This window comes from Aulonocara stuartgranti (genome assembly GCF_965226115.1).
Source record: "Aulonocara stuartgranti genome assembly, chromosome: 14".
Classification (NCBI taxonomy): domain Eukaryota; kingdom Metazoa; phylum Chordata; class Actinopteri; order Cichliformes; family Cichlidae; genus Aulonocara; species Aulonocara stuartgranti.
In genome coordinates this window covers 28209928-28233513 of record NC_138950.1, presented here as the reverse complement: position 1 = coordinate 28233513, position 23586 = coordinate 28209928, and the positions used below count along the sequence as shown (strand labels likewise).

The window sequence follows — 23586 nt, the reverse complement described above, 5'->3', positions numbered from 1 at the left end:
AGATTCAACAAGGTGGTGGAAACATTCCTCTGAGATTTTGGTCCCAAAGGTGCTCTCTATTGGATTGAGGCTGGCAACTGTGGAGGCAATTTGAGTACAGTAAACTTATCATGTTGAAGAAATCATTTGTGATGCGCTTTATCCGAGAAGATGGGTGCACTGTGGTCACAAAGGTGGTGGTCAGCAACAATACTCGGGTAGGCTGTTTAAACAATGTTCAGTTGGTACTAAGGGGCCCAAAGTGTGCCAAGAAAATATCCACTACACTATTACACCAGCCTGAAGCGTTGATACAGGGCAGAATGGATCCATGCTTTTAATGTTTGCACCAAATTCTGACCCTACCATCCAAATGTTGAGGCAGAAATGGAGGCTCCTCTGACCAACAGCTCTGGATCCCAGTGTGGTCTTCTGCTGCTGTAGCCCATCTGCTTTGAGGTGTTCGAGTACTCAGAGTAGAAAAGTGGTATATAAAAACCAGACCATTTACCTTCCAAACAGCTCAAAGCAGTTTGGCCATTTTCCTCTAACACTAACGAGGCATTTTCCCCCAGAGAACTGCTTCTCAGTGGATGTTTGCTCTTTTTTGGACCATTCTCTGTAAACCCGAGAGACACTTCTGTGTGGAAAATCCCAGAAGATCAGCAGTTTCTGAAATACTCAGACCAGCCTGTTTGACAGTAACAGCTGTGCCACATTCAAAGTCACTTAAATAATGTTTTTTTCCTAATTCTGATGCTCAGTTTGAACTTCAGCAGATCGTCTTGACCATGTGTACATGCCTTAATTCACTAAGTAGATACCATTGGCTGTTATCTGAGCAGTTGAACAGGTGTCCCTAATAACATGTCTGGTGAGTGTAGAAAACTCTAAAGTTATAACAGAGTATAGTTATTTCAGGTCCGTGGCTTGTACTGGTGTTAAATAATATTATTTTGTACTGAAAGGCGTTCTTAATACTTCTACTGAGTAATGAAAATACAATGAGTAATGAAATAACAGTAAATGACAAAAACACAAGTCTTGGCCTTCGAATTAGAGCCCCAGTCTGTTCAACAATAAATATTAAAAATGTTTTCCCAGCACTTTGTGCTTTAGAAACGTTTCTATTTAGGATATCTGCCCAAATTCGAGTAAAGGGTGATATTAATCAAGTGAATGTTCTTGTTATACTTGTATTATGTCACGATGCCTGGTTATTCAACATTTAACACCTTTGTTAAGATTGCAGGGTTGCTTTGGTGTTTTTGTTTAGTTTTCTTCTGAATATATTGGTGTAACTTGTGTCTTTCACTGAATGATGGTTTTATCTGCTTTTCACTTCGCACTGCTTGATAACATTGTCCAAACTGTGCCTTTCTAAAGCTCTCCATATGGTCTTAAGAAGGTCTTAACAAACAACGTGTTTAACTTAGTCTTTGGAGCCTCCCCTGCACTTTTAAATCTGCCCAGGCCGTCTGGACCGTCTCCTTTGTCTTGTCATTTTGTTAGAGCTTGCCATCTGCTCTGTTATTATAGGAGGCGGCTTTGGATTTAAAGTAGCACCACCTCTGCTGGTCCCTTTCGCCCGGGATTTGGGCTCTGCGCAAACATACGTACACCCTCAAGCCTTCTAGACTCCAAACGGGCCACCTCTCCTTTTTATCTTTTCTTTTCTTTTTTTAAAAACCCAGCGAGCCTTACAGTTAAAACGATAAACTAAGGGTGTGTGGGTGCCATGTGACGTCAGCGTCCCAGCAAGTGTCCCATTTTTTTGGAAGGGGGGGAGCAGCCTGCGGAAAGAAATCAAACAGGATGCTTTTCAGCCCGAGTGTGGTCTGCCGTAAACACAGCTCAGACTCACTGGCCGGAGCATGGGCGCAGATGTGAAAGTGTGGACCGGACCATGTTGCGCCGAGCGGCGGTGTTGAAGAGAGCCGACGATGAAAACGTGGAGCTGATACTGCCGAGTGAGTGAGTCAACGGTCCCAGCGCTAGCTCCGGAGGCTAACCTCAGCTAGTCAGCTTCGCTTTTTTTTTCTTTTTCTTTTTTATAGCGGTTGCCACAATGGAAATTAGTTTTGCTCCAGACATTAAATTATGAAGAGTATGACTTTATCGTTCATTTAACCCTTTAGCACTTTACGACATCGGCTTTTTGGCAGCTGCTGTGATCTTTACGGTTTTTTTCTAGTGATTCTTTTAAGTTGTACGCTAGCTAACAACAGATAAAGTGTTGTCATGGAGACCAAAGTAAAGGGAACGTTTCCAAACCGACCACCACAAGATGGAGACAGTTTTTTGTGTTTCCCCAAATATATGAATGAATAATAAACTAAATTCGTGGCCTTTTTTGTTTTCAGATCAGACTGCAGCAGGATGTCGTCGTCTGGCAGTAAGTAATCCTAGACTCACACAGTAAAAAGAGGGGAAAAAAACACTCAAACTTACTTTTCGCACCTTCATAAAGACAAAAACACAAATAATCTAAACCATCTTACCTCGTGGGCTGCAGTACAGCCCAATTTAATTTTAAGTGGGTCAGACCAGTGACTCTAAATATTTAATCCCGCAGATTTCTTAATATATGAAAAATAAGTAAAATTTAATCCGTTTTTTTACATGTGTGGATTTGTGGCTCTGCCATACTGTCAATAAAAAACGACATTACTGCAGTAGAAGAATATGAACTTTTTCTGTAATGTATTATTCATCTGTTACTTGAACATGAATTTATAAAGGTTGTAAAACAAACGATACAATTAAAAAGATTAAAAGTCCAAATTTATGTCCAGTGGGCTTGAAAAAATGTAATCAGATGGAGCAGTAAATGATCTCTATCGTCACACAAAAATTTTAAATGATATCATGAAAACTGGATAGTAGACAGACAAACAAACAAACCGAATAAATACTCCTTCCCTTTGGGGGGATAAACTTATTTTTGAATTAGTTTAATGATGTCCTTGTCTAAAATATCTTTGTACACTCTGTGCCTCGTGTTTTTTGTGCGTCACATCAGTCGACCTCGTGAGCAGGCGGGTCAGACAGCAGCGGCGGCAGCAGCTCCTGCTAATGCACTTGCATCTGCTGGCTAACCCCGGAGACTCCCTGCTGTTGCAACACACCCTGGATCGCCTGCTGCGCTGGCTCTGCCCGAGCCTACGCATCTTCCACGTGTCGGAGAGGGCCTCACCATTCAGAACTTACCCCCGCCTCTGCCCCGTGGCTGGTAAGGATTCTGGGTTTTCAGTGTGTAGTCCTGCATTTCAGCACAGTATGTAGTAACAGTACATATACTTGGATCTCAGCTGTTTCTTTGGCACGGACGTTTCAACCATACATTATACCTTATTACACACTTTGGAGGTGTATTATTCAGCTATAATGATAACTTCCATATGTGAAAATGAGAAATATTTAAAGAAATTTAAGATTGCCATTGAGGTCAACATCCCCCCCCCATCAAATGCTGCACTTTAACCGTTGTAAACATGCCATCCCACAATGAGCTCCTGCCAGAGCCATGTCTGTTTTCACTTAGAATGAATAAAATAAAAGTTGACATCTTTCAGGCTACCCGTCTCTGGCCATCACTTTCTTCCTGCACGAGGCCTACGGAGAGGAACGAATCCTCAAAGTGCTGGACTTCTTCCAGCGTCCTCCCTGGCACTATCATCACACGGAGAGTTGTGGCAGCCGAACCGGAGGGATCCACATTACTTCCAGCAGCTCGCCCTCCAATGCCCTGCTGCGGCCCTACCTCCTGCCCAGCAGAGACTTTTATAGCCTGGGTGCGGGGATGCCGGTGTGGGGAGTTCGACCAGTGCACTGCGGGGGTGAGATACTACGTGTGACGCTGTACAGTGCGTATGACAATTATGAGGATGCTGTGCGGCTCTATGAGACGGTGCTGCAGCGACAGGCAGAGGAGCAGAAGGCAGGATTCTGCTGGTTCACCCTGCATATGGGTAAGGCTTTAGAGTGTTTGCTCTTGATTGTGCAGTATTGTTTTTATACTCCTCAAATTAAAACTACATACACATTTATTCCTTTCAAATTTTGTAATTTTGTAAATTTCTTAATAATAATTTTTTTAAACGTCATATTAAAAATGTGTCTTATCCCCTGCTGTCTCCTCCTGCCTTATTTCCCCTGCATCCAGAGCCCGGGCTCTGCCTACAGCTGGCTTTAAAGCAGTTGTCACCAGGAGTTCAGGTGGAGCCATGCAGCTCTGCTGTGCTACAGTTTAGTGTGGAAGAAATTGGCCAGCTGGTTCCCCTGCTGCCAAACCCGTGTACCCCCATCAGCGCTACACGCTGGCAGACTGAAGACCTCGACGGCAACAAGGTTCTCGTTCAGGTAACTGCGGGTTATCTTCTTCTTTCTGCTTCCTCACGGCTCGACACACGGGATCCACCGTCTCCTTCTCACCCCTAGCATCCCCATGAATCTTTTCAGTTGTCTTCCTCTTTACCTCCAGCCTGCCAGCTCTGTCTTCACCATCCTTTGTCCAGTATATCCACTATTCCTCCTCTACACATTGTCCAGACTGTCTCAGCCTTCCCCCTTTAACTTTGTCTAAAATGCTCTTTGTTACCAGTTCCTCTAATGTACTCATTTCTCTTCCATAAGAGAAGCCTCCAGCTCTGCCTCCTGTCTTTTTATTAGTACAACCTTCTCCAAACCTTACACCATAGCAGGCCTCACTACCATCTTGTAAACCTCCCTTTCACCCTTGCTGCTATCCTTTTGTCACAGATCACTCCTGACACTCATCTCCACCCACTCCACCCTGCCTACACTCTCTTCTTCACCTCTCTTGTACACTGTCTTATACTTTGGAGGGTTGACCCCAGGTTAACTCAACATAGTCAATCTCGCTCTTTATGTTAAACGTGAGGATTGTGTGAATGGCAGATTGACGCAGCCTCGCATTGCAAGAGTAAACACGCTGAAGTGTGGGAGATTTAACCACTAATTACCTCACAGAATGCTGGGAAACTGGCCAGACCTTTGTTCCATGTGCTACTAATGTGTGATTTATGAAACAGGAAATTTTTATATGTTTGAGATAAGGATTTGGATCTAATGCAAATATATGCAAGTCTGTGAACGTTATTTTATGAAACTAATAACATAGTGTAAATATAACTGAACCAACTGTTGTATTGCGCTGTTTGTCATGGTGGGAGATGAACATCTGTTCAGGTGTAGATGGGCTGGGGCTTCCAACAGGAGTTTACATCCTGTATTCTAACAGAGATAAACAGTAGAAACATAAAGTTATGTTTGGATGTAGTCCTGGTATACGTTATAATCCCATTTCTTCTGTCGTCCTGTGCTGCAGGTGAAAACCCCGGCACAACCTCAGCGACCTCTGACCTGTGCTTTCCCCCTGACTGGCTCGAGCATGCCTCCTCGAGGAATTCAACTCAGCAGCTCGGGACACAGCCTTTCACCCTGCAGCCTTACCTCTCCTCTGTCCGGGCAAACGCACAGGCACGGTAAGCTGCGATGTTCAATCTTTCAGTGGGAGATTTATCGCCTGGAGCTTGACAGACAGGGAGAAATATCTCCAAATTACTTCTTCACTGAGCGCTCTCCCAAAGACTTCTCCGTTCATAATGATTCCCTGGCGCTCTCTAATTGCCGTTGTATTAAATGATCATTTTGACTTAGAAAGCATTTGTACGTATAATGACTCAAATACTAAATGTTTCCTCCAGCACAGTGCAAAGTCTTTTTATTGGAGATGAATATCAGTAGAAAAGTTTACCAGTAATTATACTGGCCATGTGGTCTCTTTTCTAAGCAGTTATTTGAAGCAGTTCAGATTTTTTTTTTCAAAGAAAGTGTTAAGTTACATAGTTATATTTTTTTGGAGAAAGTTTTTAGGTAAGTACTTTTTTTTTGTATAGCCCTTTAAAAAAAAATGTCACAAAGTGAAAAGAATAAAGATAGAGACAACATTACAGCAGGAGGCCTCTCACAATAAAAACAAAACATGATTAGAGCCATCACACATCAGCATGGCCAAGCTTAGATACGAGTAAAGAGCATTGAGTCTATGCAAGAGAGCTCAAAACCTTCAGTTTTACTGAGTGACTGAGGGAAACACGAGATTTATGAGAGTTTTATGTATGATGTAAAGCTTCATATTTTTTAAGGCTTATCGCCAGTTAGAGAGCTGATGAGGGTTTGTGTTCTTGAATATAGAATCTGTCACACGTTTATGTTCCAAGAGAGTTGGTCATAAAATCAAATTGTATTTATTGGTCTGTCACGGTTGAGACACTTCGGGGGCAGCTTAAAGTAACACAAAGCAGAAATAGTTTTCATGTTTGTGTACATTGAGTGTACGATTTTTAATTTTTAAATTCTGTTTGGTGTTTCTTTGCCAGCCCAGAGACCGCGCAGCGACCCCATCTTGGAAAATCTTTATGGAGGAAGTGGTGGAGCGGAGAGCCTGGGATCAGGAAGCTGCTGTAGCACTCCTCCTGGCAGCTCCTGTTACTCGTCCCAGCGCAGCAGCCCTGCTCCACTCTCAACCTCCAACCACCCCGACTCTCCGCTGCGTCCCTCGATCACCCACTCTCTCTCCCATCTCCTTCTGGAAGAGGACGAGGAGGAGCCGGAGACCAACGTTGACACGGGAGCGGCTGTCTCTCCTCGCCCAGACCCAGCAGTCAAAGCGATGACTCGCTCCTCCTCTCTGGACCTTTTGGTGACCCTCCAGTCACAGAGACCCACAACAGTTGGAGCTTCAGCTGTCGAGGAGCTGGCCAAGGAGCTGAGTGATTGTTTGCAAGGAACGCACACACACCTTCAGGGGTCGTCTGAGACATGGGGCTCTGGTGGTGGAACAGATGCAGGCAGGACCAGGGAAAGCCCCTCCAACAGGCCCCTGGTAGAAAGCAGGACTACCGCTGAGCCGGCACGTGTGAGGAACTGTGAGGAACGGCTGGATGAGTTCTTCATCTAAATTCCTACCACCATGTCACGAGCAGTGGTAATAATCACAGACAAATAACAGGGACACCGGAGCACTGCAGCAGTTGACACGTAACATCCAGATACTAGTTTAACTTGTCTTGTTTTTTCAAGACAGCGCAGGTAAAGGTAATACAATGAATGTCTAAGTTAGTTTTATACATAGGTGCAGCTAATGATTTGTGCAGCTGTTGTAGCCGAGTGAATAGCAATCAGTTTTGTATTTAAGTGAGGCACACTAGGCTTCTTCTCATCACTCAGCTAGGCAACTTTTTTTTTCTTTGATTAACTTCGAACAGATTAAGATGATCTCAGCGTTAAGGCTGTCTTTGATGTTGCCCTTGGTCGTGATTAGAAAGCTGATTTGTGGCATATAAAGCATTTGTTTTAAGGAACTTCAGATAATCATTGATCCAGAATTTTCTTGTTAAAATGGACAAGCAGTGGAGTAAACCAGGCTACATAACAGCAATGAAGAATTATCTCCCTTTAGTCGACCTGACACCTCAGAAATGCTCATTACTGAAAGGTCACAGTAAGGACAGGTTAACTTGAGTGAATTTTTTATGATCACTTAAACAGTGTTTGTGATCATTACAGCTGTTCTGAAGGCAAAAGATGTTAAGTGAGGAAAAGAAATCGGAATAAGAAATGTAATTATTCAGGTCAAACTAGTCTCTTACTTATTTTTCTTTAATCTTTTTTTCCTTTGAAAAGGCTTTCTCGGTTTAACCTAACAGATTAATTGGAGTCTGGGTTTTTTCACTTGTGCATTATAAGGTCAGAGTTTTTCCCGCTGGGCTGCTCTCCGTAGGCAAGCTGGGGAGCTCGAAGATGTCAGAGCATTTAACTGTTTACTGGAAATAATTGTAACTGGAAGAAAGCGAGTATTGTACGCAAGTAGTGTGTAACATGTTCAGTGATGTAGGTTAAAAGATAAATGATTGGAATAATAAAATGGCTATGTCGTTGCGCCCTCACAGCTCTGTGTGTGTGTGTGTTTACATACAGGCAGGCAGATGAAGTAGGAGGTGAGAAGTGAATGCTTGAAGTATCCCAGACATATTCACACAGCTGATAACACTGCTACGCTGAATTCTTAAATCCAGATCAGACATAATTTCATCTTTCATTGAATGTTGAAACACAGATAGTTACAGCTGCTTTACACACCGGCCTTTAGACACAGAACACACAAAATCTGTATGCAGATTGTGTGCGTTAAAAACATTCTTGATGCAGCCGGTCACACCGGCCGTGTAATTTAGCAGGAAAAATTTGCAGCATTTATTTTTTTAGGCTCAAGCTCGATTTATCTGATTCAAATACAGAAAGATGACCAATCAGACCGCTGCATTTGGAAACAAGTGCACTCACTCAAAACACCAGCCGATACTAAAAATGCAATGATATGGAAATAGTCAAATGTTACTATTTTACCTCTGACACGCAGCTAGACGCTGCTCCGAATCAATCGGGTCTCTGAAATGATTTTCTGGCTCTTCAGATGTGGTCAAGAGTTCAAACTGGCCCACTGACATCCTGAAACTTCATCGCCATTGATGACTCACCTGCACTGCTCTCACACTCTGTCATGATTGATTTGGGGCCCCTAGCAATCAGGAGGGATTGAACATCACATTCCAGAGTAAGCATTATAATTTAAACACTGCTGCTGCTGATGATGTGCAGTCCTGTTGAGGCTGTAATTACACTTCCATACACAATAATGCTAATCGCTCTGCAGTGTAAATACTGTACGTGCTGGGAAGCTGTAGCTCCTCTGTATTACGATACATCAACAAATTGCACTTTAAATCCTGCGGCGCCATCTGCTGGTCAAAGGATGTTGTTGCTCTGAGGAGAACTCCTGCAGCCGGTCCAGCTCAGGTCCTTGGCCCAGTGGCCCTCTTTGGTGACTCGCACCTTCACTGGGTCAAACCTCCAGAACCGCTTTTCTTTGAAGAAGTAAAGGCGGCCATCTGGACGGGTCAGCACCCCGTTGGTCCCCTGCGGCACGCCAGTCCAGTCAGCCAGCTTGCGTGGGTAGTAGGGCTCTTGACGCAAGGTTTTAAGGTTGAGTACGGAGTAACGGGAGCCCTTGAAGAGGACCATGTGACCCAGAGGAGCATAGTAGAAGGCACTGTCAGGGTGACGAGGCAGTCCTAGCTCGCTGCTCTTCCTGGGGAAGCCGGGGTCAAGCGTGCTGCCCGTGTAGCGCCAGATCCGCTTCCCTGCACAGCAGGAGGCAAGAGACACTGAAATGACACCAAACCTTATGCTCACGAAGAGTAGAATAAAATAAAACCTCTATTTCACCAGTGCTGCACAAACAATACAGCATCTGATGACATTTAGCAAAAAACTCAGGACACCGGGCCTTTTAAGAGATGAAATAACTTTACCGAAACGCAATATGTTCTTTAAAACTAAGCATAACTTTGACTAAATACAGAAAGTACACACAGTATGTACAAGTGTTTTGGGCGGTTTTCTTAATTTAAAAAATTTGTGATTATGATTTATGGAGATTAATAATGCAGCAGAGCATCTGAGCTTTGCATAAAACTGTTTGCATTCGGCAGATAAGACAGTCTTGTCAGGTATTTGGCATTTAGTGGAACATTTTGGCACTATCTTCAGACAAATTTTTGTAGCCTTTAGCACAAAGAGAAGACTATTAAAACCGCAGCTGGAGCCTCACTGCTGTATTCAGCCTTTAAGCAGCACTTTGCTATTTTAAAAGGCACGAGAGGATCTATTTTGGGAGTTTTAACAGATGCGTGAAGTTGGCTAGCAGTTTAGGAAATGCCTTAAAAAGGAGGTGTGAGTCCCATTAATGTGCTCAATGAGGCAGTACCTTTGAAAAAATACCACTTCGAGTCCAGCGGAGAGAAGGCAGTGGCCTCGATAGCCGGAGGGAGGTCGGGCCAGCGCTGACGGAGAGGCAGCGGGCCACTTACGCGCCCTTCAGCCGGTACAGTCCAGTATACGCTGCCACGAATCACCAGCACTGTCTTATTTTGGTCTGGAAAAGAGATGAATATGCGTGTATATGTCTCTCATTCTTGCACAGAGCATGCTGGGAACAGTTTCTGAGCCCTGAACAAAGCTAAAAGTCTGGAAATTACAGCATCTCACTGTTCTCGCTCTTTTCTCAGGTATCATGAGAACACATGGGTGGCTTAAACTTTCTTTCCTGTTTTGCTTAACTATAAAATGATTTTGAAATACAGGAAAGCGAGTATTTATCAGCAGCTTTGTCCTTTTGTTATAGAAATAAATATGAAAACAGGAATATCCACTGTTCCTGCTACAGGGTTTATTATTGTTCTTCAGCTTCTTCTACAAGAGTTGTGGCTGAATGTTGTTTTCTGATAAGATTTCATTTATTCGGACCTCACCCATAGTGATGGCATCAAAGACGCCCTGGCAGTAGAGAGGCTGTCCCGGGGTGTCGTGTCTGCTTTGAAGCTCTGAGAACTCCCACTCCTGCAGCGCAGCGTGCAAAACCTGACCCGGCAACCTCACCGGGCGATCGCCTAATGGTTTACCTAAAGGCACAAAAAATAAAGGAAGCAAAGCCATAAAACAATGAAGAGGAAGAGCTGGAGTTTATTGTTAACTGTTCTCGTTGGCTGACCGGACAAACTTTACATTACAGATCGGTCCGATTTCTTATGCATCCCAAACAGCAATTTAACTGTTTACTAAATTAGATCAGGAACGAATGGGAACACAAACTGTGGAGATTTCTTCTTAAACAGGACTTGGAGAATGTTAACATTTAAATTGTCCTTTACAGGATGTGGCTGGGTTGATGTATACTGATGGATGACATTCCAGTGCACAGGAAATAAACAACAGACTGTAGATAGAACACGGGCTGGAACCTTTAACATTTTTTAACTACCAAAATCAGAGCCGTCCTATTGTTATTGGCCCGGGTACCCTCGCAGTGCGCACATGAAAAGAATAAAGGAGAAAAAAAGGGGAGGAGGGGGGCACAACACATTGAGCTCAACTGAAGAGTAAATGATAGTGCTTCAGATGTGATTACAGCCACTTTGTTTGCAAGGAGCTCAACAAACATTTTTGTAGGAAGATGGATAAAATCAGCACACCCAAGAACAGGAGGAAGAAGGCAGGAAAGATAGCTCTACTGTGCACACCGCAGTGGTATCCAAAAGCTCATTGTGAGCATGTAGGAGCAGAGATGACTTCATCCAAACACACAAACTCCCTCCTCGCACTCTGCCACATTCATCAGAAGTGGAAGAGATATTTAGATATGAAATGGCACCAAAGTGGCAACTAAACTGAAATATTAAAGCTATAAATCCTAAAATTAATGTCATATAGGCCTGGATGTGAATAATATTTAACTTTATACTGCTGAGCTTCATATTCGGGAGCATGTTTGAGGTTATTGCATTACATTCTGCACTAGTTACATATTTCTGTAACTGTTTTACAAGCTGCTGTCCCTTTAAGGCCACACGCCCTTTCCGCCACTGAGATGTTTGTGTTGTAAAGTGTCAGCAGCAGACCAGCTCAAAATAATCAGACCATTTAAGACACTTTCATGATCTTTCTTCCTCATTCTGATGCTCCCTTAGTTTACACATCTACATGTCTAAATGCACTGAGCCACTACCTTGTGGTTGGCTGATTAGATATTTACATTAACAAGCGGTTAAGCAGGTGCATCTTACAAAGTAGCCGGTAAGCTTGCGTTGACTTCATTATTTCAAACTGGCTATATTTAATATGAGCAACCAGCATTGTAACAGTATATATAACAAAGAAGGAAAAGCATAAAAAGTCCACTTCAAGTCAAAGTTGTTGTTTTTGATGTCTCCGTCACAGTGCACACGGCACCGTATTCAAAGGCAGAAACACCAAATCTATGTTCGCTCTCTGACATATCCAGTCTGCTCACATGTGCTCCTTATCAGATTGCAGTGCCAGGAATGATTCACACCCACACACACACTCACATTCACATATTCTCCTTAAAGCTTATATGTTTAAGCAGATGTAACATTTTCCGAGCATCAGCAGTCTTGTCAGTTTTGAAGTCGCTTGACGTTTACGTGGGAGCAGCTGCAGTGTGCACATATTACTGCCACAGGTTGATAGGAATAAAGGAGAAAAAGCAGACCAAGCTTCAATTGAGTGCCCGTTAAGGAATCCTGGGTAATTTTCCCTGAAGCAAAAAAAAAAAAAAGCTATTGGAGAGTTGTCTTGAGGTCTTTGTGTAAGGTCTGCTGATAAGTGGCCACCCAAAGTTCAAGTTTCCCTAAAAACAAAAGCACATACAGCTTAACGACCAACTAAAGGTAATTATCTGCTATAATTGCTGCCATTTAATTCAATCTATGGTCAAATTGCTTTAGGGCCTGAATGTAACTGAAATAAAGATGTGTGTCTCTCTGTTCGGCCGACACAGCGGGAGTGAAGGGCCACTTTAGGATGGTGAAGACAGAATATTTCAGAGGCAGAGCAGATGGAACTCCTCACTTATTAAATAAAAGGAGAGGCAGCTGGACGTGGTCTGCCTGCAAACTTCTGCTGATCTCAGGTTCAGAGCTGTGTGCTTGTCCTGCAGCCACGCAAGCATTCCTGCACAGTGTCTTGTTTTTCTCTGTGCAGCTGCCGTACACCTGAGAGGCCGGGCCAGAGCGCAGGAAGCTCCTCATGCATCTTCAAAACGTCACACAGTCACGGCTAAAGAGCTGCTGGCAATGCAAAAATGGTTTAAGACGTATTGTTGCGCAGCTGTTGTGGAGAAATCATTTTCCAAGCAGCAGCAGAAAACCCCCCAAAACAAGCAATAAAAGAAGTGTGCAGAGCGGCACATGTGGAAACCTGCCTCACACATGCCAGGAGGGACAACAAACTTGCAGTAAACAGAAACTCTTATAGCCGTCATTCAAGAAGTCCAGGGTGATGCTCCCACATTGCACAACCACAACAGTAATCTATCACAGCAGGTAAATACAGTGTGCATAACTGCAATGCTAATAATAATAATAATACACAAACAGGCTGCTGAGTGTGTTGTTTTGACACTCACACCACCTCCGCTGCCCTCCCTATAAACACTCCCACAGCAGCAGCTAAGAGGCTGTCAGGCTGAACAAACTCCTCCTGCTGCTAAAGATAAACTCAAGATTAGATTGTGATGTGTTGTGCATATTTCTTTTGCCAAGAACACGCAGAAACTTCGAGTGACTGCAAACAAGAAATGTAAGAAATTAAGTTTTGGCTTTGCTGCTCTACTCAGTCACCGTCAGTGTTTGGAGCTGTAGTGGCCTGCTGGCCTTTTTCACAGCTCGGTGCTACAGCTCCCAATTTGGAGGGCAATAGAACAGACAATCAGACTGTGCATGCACAGTTCATCAAAGCATCCCCAGATCATCACACTACCACCACCATGTCTGACTGTTGGTATGATTTTCTCTTTATGAAATGCTGTGTTAGTTTTATGTAAAGGGATGCAACTAAGTTTAAACTTATTTAACATTTTAAATTGTTACCATAAACCAAGCACCATGTTCTCACCGTACAGCTGCTGCACGGCAATAATGTCGTCCCAGCTCAGAACCAGCCCGCGGCCGAGCTTCCTGTAGTACGGCGACATCAGAGCGTGACGAACGGGGGAGTGCTCCAGGCCCAGAGTGTGTCCGATCTCGTGGGCGGTCACCATAAAAAGGTTGTGGCCCTTGTGCCCGTTTAGCGTCCACCTCTCCGCCATGTCGAAGTGGGCTTCGCCTCGGCGAGGCAGGAAGGCGTGAGCCAGAGTTCCCCCTGAATGAGAAAAAGGACTTGAGGACTTGCAGGATGGTGCTGCTTCATGTATTAAAGCGGTCGTTAAAGACTCTGAACAGCCGTTCTTTCCATTTTGAGACTGGGAGCTTTCAGGTTACAAATAACACACAGTGTAGAGAAAAAAGTTGCATTAAAGTGCTCTTTAAATTCAGAAATTCTAATATTTCTGAATTTTCTAATTTGCTGAGTCAGATCAAAGGATCTTAATGAGTTTACATGTTCTACTTAAATGTAAACTTGTGATTTTGTGGGACTTAAGCCCAAATATTCCCAGTAATCTCATTACTATTCACACCTAACTAATGAAATTAATCTGCCAGTACGTGTAAGGAGAATTTAAGGAAGTTAAATATCTTTTCTTCTTAAACAAGTCCTTGTAAATATAAATGAAGATGAAATAGATCGATGTGTTGTGACCCTGACCTGGTCCGTCAAAAGCGTTGCTGGCCCCGTCGTTGTGGTCTCCTTCATAAAAGGCCAGCCGGATGTCTGCAGGTCCACCAGGGACCTCCTGGAAGACCAGGCCCGACACGTTGCTCCACAGCTGGAAGGCAGCACGCACAGCCAGCCGGACAGAGCCCAGCGACAGGTGCTGAGGCCAGTTCACGATCTGGTAGGTCAGGTGGCGCTTGTACCACTTGTCAACTGGAGAACGGCCAGACAGAGAGAAGCAGAAATGAGACACTATGAAACTCCCAGTCTGGTTCATATCAGCCGGTGCATCAGCAGATGAGCTCCAACCAAAAAACAGCCAGCAGTGTTATTCGGAGCAAGGTTTAGTTTAAAGCAATTATCAAAGAATATAAAAAGTAATACTGGCTAAAACTCAATAACACAGTTAGCCCTCAGACAGGTACATGGGTAAAGATGCTAACTAAACGAGAATAAGAGCATAAAAAGTGCTCAGTCATGCTGATTTTTTCATATATGTTAAACTAAATTATCTTTTCAAAGAGAATTGACCGTCTTTATAAGATGTCAAAACAATCCCTGATTTGTTTCATTCGACTAATGTGGCTGTTTTCTTTCTTTCCATATTTGCTGGATAGTCTGCTATTTTAAACTAGTTGAACTTTTAGAGAGCTAATCCCATTGGAAATTGTTAAATTATTACTATTGTGTCCTTATTATAAGCCATTGATGTAGCTGTGGATTTACACCTTAAATAACCAGCATAATTAAGGAAGGATTGAGGGTCACCTCAAGGAAAGTTTTAAGTCTAATATTGAAAGTAGAAAGGGTATGTGTCTCCTGAACCCAAACTGGGACTGAAAGAGGCCTGAAAGCTGAAGGCTCTGCCTCCCATTCTACTTTTAAATCCTGTAGCAACCACAAGTAAACCGGCAGTCTTAGAGGGATATGCTTTATTGGGGTGATTGAATTGAATTGAATTGTTTTATAGTTCTGAATGCCTGATATCCCATCCTCAACTGTGACAAATCCAGCCAACTGAGCCAGAATGATAGGATGTTAACCATGCAAGCTTCCAGCTGGGTAAACTAACACGCACTCTGACTGCATGCTTCACCAAACAGTTTACTTCACCATGTGTCTGTAGTTTCTTGGCTTAGTTATAATTACACGTGTCGCAAACTTCACAGTCACATCATTTGTTCGTGGATCGAAGGAATGGGGGATTCATGCTCAGCCTTTCATTAATTTACAAGACTCCAATTTGTTCGCACACATACACAGGATCACACAGTAAAAGAGTCTGGAGACAAAGCAGACACACACAAGCAGCTCAACAGCCCTAACAGACAAAAAGGGACTGCCTGCAGGAAACAATCAGCAGATAATATGAACCTTCAGAAAGAGGCAGCTGGAGAGGCTGATTTTGTCAAAGGGGTTTTAGCCAAAACAAGAACACTGGACTGAAATAAACTTTGCACACCTGGGCGACGAGTTGACACTTAAACCTTGCAAGAAGTGATTCTTCTCCATTCAGTCTTCACTTCGGGGCTCGGCTGATTTACACATACTTGGAGAGCTGACGCTTAAGCGTCCACATAAATCAAACTTATTTTCCAAAGTTGTCAAAATATTTTTTTAAAAGACGGCCAAATGTGAGCGGGAGGTTTGCTCACGTTACACACTACTGCTCCGTCTTAAAGCCTCACGCTGCCTGAGGCCGCTACAACGGAGGACAGACTCTGAGTGCTTTTGATGCCATTTGTGCTTGTTTAAATAACGCATTGCAAACAGAATATGGGAGAAATATACGAGAAGCATGTTCTGCATACTGTGAATGGCCGAGAGACCGCAACAGCACCCTGGAGACTGGAAAATATCTGGAAATCTGGAGCCATTAAGACATGGTTTTGGCAGTGACATCAGTGTGTAAGCTGTGTGAGTAAACACACAAACAGAAGTTGTGCTTCGGCAGCAGCTTGACTCTTATAAGAACTTCATGCTTGTCCTTTTTGTTGCAACAGTTTACACAGATATGACGCTGTAAGAGTGGAAGCACATGGAGGCTCAAACACCACAAAAAAAATCTGATTCAAAATAAAGTGATCATTTGCTGCAATCCTCTAGAAGTCTGATTAGTATGATTTGAGACTGTGAGATACTCAAACATGTTCCCATCCCTGCTCCACCTCTCATTCCAAGATGAACTGCACACATTAGGCCTGTTACCGCATCATGTGTGTAGATGTGTATTCTCAGCAGAGCTCAGGCGCCTACTCTCCATCTCAGACCGCCGCGGAGTAAGAGGTCCCAGAGGACGGCAGAGAAGCCAGGAAGTCCGATACACACAAGACATTCCAAGACTTCCCTTATGGAAGCAATTATGATGCCCTCTATAGCGGCAGTGTAGGGGAGGCCGTGCTATCACAGACATTAGGAAGTGACTTAGATCATCTGATAGCTAAAGTTATTGGTTGTGGAGGTTCGGGGAGATTCTGTTTGTTGCTGGTGTTAAGAAGGCTGTGCGACAAATGCAGGCAAGAGATGCCGCTGACAACAAAGCCAACGGGCGAGGCCAAAAAAGACCCGACGCGATGTACAAGATTTCATTCACGTCTCATGGGTTATTTTGTCCAGGCCGTGGTCTAAAATCCAAAATTTGTTTCAATTCAGTTTTATTTACATCAAATAAGGACAATAGTTTCCTCAGTGTGCTTTAGGACTCTACAATGAAAGAGAGAAACCCCCAATACTCAGACTACACCTCCTATGAGCAAGCACTTGGCGACAGTGAGGAGGAAAAACTCCCTTTTAACAGGAGTCAGAGAGTGAAAGGAAGTGAGTGAAGAAGAAGCCCAGGCAGCATAATCAGGAGAGGATTCGGGGTCACTGGATCCAGGCCTAACTATAAATATTATCAAAAAGAAACTTTTAAGCTTAATCTTAAAAGTAGAGATAGTGTCTGTCTCCTGAATCCAAACTGGGAGCTGGCTCCACAGAAGAGGGGCCTGAAAGCTGAAGGCTTGTTTTAAATATCCTGGGAGCCACAGGTAAGCTAAAGTGCTCTAATTGGATGATACCGTACTCCCTCTCTTGAGATGCTCTGCCAGGCCTTATTGCAGACACCTTCACCTGCTGCTTGTTTGTGGGTCTCTCTCGGGCCTCAGATACCTATAAAGCCATTCATGCATATAAAAATAGGGAACTTTGCAAAAGAAACCAACTGTTTGCTGGAATCAGTGAATCTTTGACTGAACTGAAAACTTCGATCTAATTATTTAAAAATGAAATTATTGAAATAGTTACCAAAAATGTGCAAAAATGCCCATTCATTGTTTAAGCGTCTACACTTCATGGCATGGATCCACGGAGGCACACCTCAGAAAAATACACACACACGTCATGCACTTAAATAGCTTATCTTAGACAAGCTGGTGGAAAGTCAGTTCTGTAAATATCAGTGGGAACAACCACAAGTCAAGGTGTGTTTTCAGTTTCCAGGAAGCTCAGAAGCTGATAAACAAAAATCACATCACACCACAGGTGAGAGTGAACGAGCAGGCAGCTCGTCTGACTCACCCACGCTGCTGCAGTCGCACGGCTTCGTTTAGCAGCCACAGTCAGCTGTCAAGGTCAAACAGCTCAAACAGCATTAAGGGTTAGCTTTAAGTCATGGATCGCCTGCTTCACAGAATGGTAAGCCTCAAGCCTGATATGAACTGGAAACTGCAGGAACACCGGCATCACTGTCCACAGAGAAGCGAGTTTTTCATCACCGTGGAGTGAGAGGGTGCCAATGAAGAAAGAAGCTCCTCCCTTCAAGCTATTTGGCCAGATTGACAAGATTTATGTTTGGAGGCTTTCAAACCTACAAAAACTATACGTGCTGTCAAGCATGGTGGTGGTAGCCCCGTGCTCGGGGGCTGTTTTGCTGCAAGTCGTGCTGGTACATTGCATAAAGTGAATGGAATAATGAAAGAGGAGGATTTCCTCCAAATTCTTCAACATCACCTCAAATCAGCTGGATGGTTGAAACATGGACACAAACATGAAAATGATCACAATTTTGTGTGGATCACTGAGCTAACACTGAGCTTTTGGAATGGCCTCCCCAAAGCTGGTATTTGAAAGTTTGTGGACTAAGTTTAAAAGCTGATTCTGTTAGAAGTTAAAACCTATGTAACTTATTAAAGATGTACAATCATTCAACAGTTCAGAGAAATCCTTAAAAGACCTCAGTTACCATGACATTCATGCTCATGATGAGCGCATGTAAACTTATGACCATAGCTGCAATCCATCCAACACACGTAACCAGAAGGAGGGAGGAAAAAACGGAGGATCAGCAAAGTTACACATAAATAAACAAGGATATAAAAAATGCCAGACTTGAACTATTAAACAGGGTAGGTAAAAACTTTAGGTCACATTATTGATCAAAAGAGATCACCAACATTTTTGGGCTTATCTGCAGCCACAGATGTCTCTGTACAGTATTTCCTGCCATGTGTTGAGTACATGTTGAGATATTACTCTCCGTGTTAAAGTGGAACAACTGCCAGCCAACACTGTACATACCTGAGGCCTCATTATTACTACACGCATGTTTTCACAGGACTCTGTTCAGACCAAGAGTCTGATCCAAACACAAACCTCCTTGAGCAAACACTCGTGAAGCTGCAAGCAGAAACATATCTGCCGTTTCTATCGCATAAAGCGGCATAATGTTTGAGTTAGAGGTGGTGGCACCGCACGAGCAGAACGCCGTTATTCACAATTAAGCTATTATTGCTACAATACATCAGTGGATGCATGAAGCCAGATCAGTAAGAGGTTTGACCCGAGGGTGTAAAAGTATCTGCCGCCTGTTTAATAACACTGCCGCCTGTCATATGAGACAAGTCTGGGTTCTTAAAGAGCAGGCTCAGATCCATACAAGCAGCTGGCCACTGAGATAGGTGGCAAACAACATGATCCAGTCAGTCAGTTATGGATGTGTGTACCAGAGGGAACGTGTCAGGTACTGACACGAAGAGGCAGCGGCAAACATCAGCCGCCGCTGCATTCCCCGAACATTAGCCAACCTCGTCAGTGACACTGAGGAATGCAGAGGCTTCACACATCATGAGGCTGGAGGCACAAGCACAGAGAGAGGGAGTGGGAAACATTGCTGGGGCTTCTGGTGCTGTCGTCGGCCTGCTGCTGCTGTTCATTCACAAAGGAGATGTGACGAACAGCACTGAGGAGAGACAGCGAGAACGAAAAACACGAAGACGTACAAAAAAGGGCGTTTACAGGTCTCATCGAAATCTGTAGAGCGGCCCTGGATGGCAGCAACTTCAAGATTAGTGGGCGGATCAATTCAAATATTGATTTAAATATCGATAGTGTCAGTACCAATGCAATTATTAGTATCCGATCAATACTAGAGAAGGATCAATGCATTGTTTCTAGAATGTAAGTTCATAGTTTCAAATTCAGTATGTAGCCAATTAAATTGTGTTAAATCTTTTTTGGTAATGAAAGGGTACGCCTTGAATACAATTACATTAAAAGTATCGGTATCAGCAAAGTTGTGCTATGTTCAGTGTCTCCTTCTCTTGTTCCCATCAAGGATATTCTAACAACATAAAACACTGAAAGACTGGAAAGGCGAACCTCTTTTAATCCTCTGGTTTTTAGATTTTGGTATGTAGGTTTGGATGGAACAGATTTACCTCTAGGAGAAACTGGAAGTGAGGTTGCAGGGGTATATGTGTTTGGACGAGCCCATTCCCCCAAACCTTTATCTAAACTGAAGAACACATAGTGAGATGTGAAGGACTTTAGGAGATGAGAGAGAGAAGCATAATCCCAGTAACTAAAGACAAAGTGGAGACTAAAGTTGAAGTTTTTACCCAGCAAACATGACATGAAAGACACATGGGCTTGTGTAACTAAATAATAAGAATCACTCAGGGCTGACGTGTGCACCATCAGACACTCCACCAGCTTTAATTACAACGCTCAACTCTATTTAGTGCTTCAGTTTATGACGGCGGACCCTCCCAGTTAACTGTTGGTTCTTTCAGACCACAATGGGGCAAACAAAGGCGCTACATAAAAAGGCAGGGAATGAAACACCGGCTCTCATGTCAGTCAGGCTCACTTTGCACATGCACGCATATAAATTAAGTAAAACTATACCTTCTGCAGTGGAGCGTCTCCTGCGCAGCTGCTGCGGCGGTCTCTGTCCAGTAAAGATGAAGTTTACTCTCTGAGCCCAGATCTGCTGGCTGCCCTCGTCCGACACCCCACAGCGAGGCTCTGCCATCCGCAGCAGGGTGGCGCTGTCAAGTTTGCCTGTGATGGGCAGACGGGACAACCACTGGAATTCTCTGCGGAGAGACAGAGAGAGACAAAACACTTAGAGTCTCTCTAGTGTGTGAGCCAAAAGGGCTGCAAAAGGTGATAGATCTTTGCTGCATAGAGATTTAATGATCTGATGCACTTCTGTGTTTCTGAGAGGAGCTATTAAAGATTTGCACGAGAGCTTTCAGCCAGGCACTTGGACTGTTCCTGGATTCAGGCGAGTTACAGATACATATAACTCAAAAGTACATCAGCATCATGAAGCTAGGTTTCCCACATCAATGGATGGAAAGCAGAAGAGCTGTTAAGGCTGATAACATCAAAAATGTAGCCTTATCCCCAACCTTTATGTCCTTTATATACCAGAGCCTGCATACATTGAGTAGAGATGAGCATTTAGATACATAAAAACTGCACAGAGTTTACGAACACATCATTCAGTCCAAGATGAAGGAGTTTTAATCAGTTCCCATTATAGTACAGTGAGCAGACGGGCCAGAGGGCGAGGTTCCTGAAATTCCTGGATGGTTCAGGGAGGGTTCAGGAGAGGTTTCCCAATGCGGAGATGAGGGTGTGTTTTACTGCCCTGCACAGACGTTCAGCCCTGAGGCTTGTACCACACCGAGCTCACCCCTCCCTGTGATGAACACGCAATGCCTAGAGGTAGAAATGTGTGCAAATGGACCTACCGGACTGCAGACTGTACCTCAGCCGCATTGTGGATGTGGTAGTCATGATGGAGGTAGCCATACTTTTCCAGAAAGTCCTACAACGGAAGTCGTACCTGTTAATAATTAAACTCCAAGAGAAGCAGCAGAACAAAAATGGTGATGGTTATGACTATGATTTTTACTAGCAGTGATAGCTGTACAAGGTGTGACAGTGGACAGATGGATAACCATACGTGTTTTTAAAAACGACATACTAAAGAGGAGTAATGACATACAAATAATTAATTAAGCACTTACTAATACCTTACTAATGCTTAATGGTGTGACATTATTACAAAATGCTACTGTTTTCAAAAACCAGTGCTGTCACACGACATATTTCTAATAAGAACATAGCGTAGTAACCACACATCCCCATGAGTTTGCAAGACTTCTGCATTATTTTACCATGTACATGGTTATGAGTGCGCAGACCACCCATAAGACAAAGAAGCCCCCCGGGGGCCCCTGAAACTCCCAAGTTATAATTTTGCAAGAATTCCATGTAAACATGCAAGTCACGGAAAGCTCCGGTGTAATACCTATAAAGTGCTTTAACATGAACCCACAGGGTACACGCCAACAGGTGTTGCATTATTCTGTGAGGCTGGTTCATAGTTTAATATTACAGCCCCTTCATGTTCAGACAACAGCAGCAGGCACCGCTCAGAGTGCGATTACAGATGTGACGGGGCGGAAATTAAAACTGAGGAGATGACAGATGCGTTTCAGCAACAGGAATGTGCAACAACAAAATAATAATAATAATAATGTTTCTGAAAATGCCACAGGGCTTTGTTTAATGTAAGAATGAAAGCATAGCTGGTGAAACCAGATGAGGAAAGCGTGTAGTCTTTGGACAGCCAGCAAAGGGAGCTGTCAGATTAGAGCGGTGCAGTCTGAACCACAGAGAGGCGAAACTCGTTTATCTTTCTTTATGAATGGGTCAGATCTCCTTGTCTTTATGCAGCAGACTTTAACATTACATGACAGTACGTGTAACCTTTCCTGAATGAATATAGGATATATAAAGACTCTTTGTTTTTAAATCTGTTTTGAGTGGGGTTGCTCATTTCAGCTTAGTTTTTTTTTTTAGTTTAATTGTTAGCTTTAGTCTTTTTAAACTATTGTTGTATGGAGGGCACATGCCAAGATGCAAGATTTGGGGGAAAATCAGTACAGCTATAAGAAAACCCCGCAACGACTCGAAATCTTTGTTCTCGGTTCATAATCTAGGTTAAATGTATGTTATCGGCAATACTGGGACTGTTTTACATGGTATTGGATCTATATCGGTATAGATCTTAAGTTGCAGTATGGTACAGCACTGTAGACATCAAAGCCTCATCAGGCATGTTAATACATTTCACCAACTTAAATACTAAAGTTAAAATATAATTTTGACTTTGTTTTGACAGCTTTTTACGTCCATTTTTAGTTAACTATAACAACATTGTCCAGCTGTAATAATTCCCGTTATTAAAAAGTTTGCACATTTTATAATGGCGACAAAACAGGAAAGCGCTATTATAGAGACAGCAGGGAGTTGCGTTTTAAATTGTTGGTTGTAAATGAAAAACAAAACAGCCATTACGAATATTTAATGTTTTTACAGAAATACGTTTAGACAGACATGTACCTTTTCGTCTGAAACAACTGTAAAATCATCTTATTTGATTACTGCTGTGAGCTGTTAATGTTATTTTATTATAACCACCAAATAAATTCACTGTGTCAAAGTTTCGGTGTAAAGCCGATAAAACTATTTCCCCGGTAGGATAACTTCGCAGTGCCCACAGCGTAGTTTTAAATGTGGGTCACTTTAATTCGCCTGCTTACCAGAAATGTTTGTAACAGAGGTCTTTGAGTCTCTGTGAAATGAGTTTTGACAGCAGTACCTCCGGGTCCAGGAGCAGCGGTGATCCTGCGGTAGTCTGAGCGGTGATGAGCGCCGTTACAGCCAGGAACCAGAGTCTCCTAACGCCCCGCTCACACAGGCCCGGAGCTCGGCGGCTCATCGCGGGGAGAACCGCAGTCAGCGCCCTGCTCCCTTCACAACCTCCATGATTAAATTTACTATCCGAGGACACTCAAGTGATCCCAAGACTTCTCCATTACTGTGAGGACTGACGGAGGTTATTCACAGCTGGAGGATTACAGGGAGAGGAGGAGTGTCAGCACCGCCCCTCGTCTGCCCCTTTACTGCAGGGCAAAAAAATCCAAATCAGCAGGGCAGCGTCTCCCCTGCTGCACACAACCAATTTTAAAGATATGAATCACATGCAGTTTGCTGTTTCTTTAGTGCTGA

The 23586-nt window shown here is 43.4% G+C and overlaps 2 protein-coding genes across 2 annotated transcripts; one reads left to right on the top strand and one right to left on the bottom strand.

Annotated features, from left to right (window-relative positions):
* Nucleotides 1-1373: 1373 nt before the first annotated feature.
* fam124b (family with sequence similarity 124B) lies at nucleotides 1374-7954 on the top strand. The gene is given in 8 exon segments (XM_082502214.1): nucleotides 1374-1928; nucleotides 1931-1949; nucleotides 2343-2374; nucleotides 3002-3211; nucleotides 3555-3950; nucleotides 4145-4341; nucleotides 5330-5486; nucleotides 6384-7954. Coding segments are annotated over 8 exon segments (1635 nt in total). The 5' UTR covers nucleotides 1374-1885; the 3' UTR covers nucleotides 6965-7954.
* A 112-nt stretch (nucleotides 7955-8066) lies between these two features.
* On the bottom strand, nucleotides 8067-23577 carry mmp28 (matrix metallopeptidase 28). Its single transcript, XM_082502216.1, has 8 exons — nucleotides 23177-23577; nucleotides 21258-21334; nucleotides 20404-20594; nucleotides 14230-14451; nucleotides 13540-13785; nucleotides 10377-10526; nucleotides 9833-10000; nucleotides 8067-9206 (listed from the first exon to the last, which is right to left on the bottom strand). Exons 1-8 carry the CDS (start codon nucleotides 23294-23296, stop codon nucleotides 8812-8814), a joined length of 1569 nt encoding a protein of 522 aa, XP_082358342.1. The 5' UTR covers nucleotides 23297-23577; the 3' UTR covers nucleotides 8067-8811.
* Nucleotides 23578-23586: the final 9 nt, after the last annotated feature.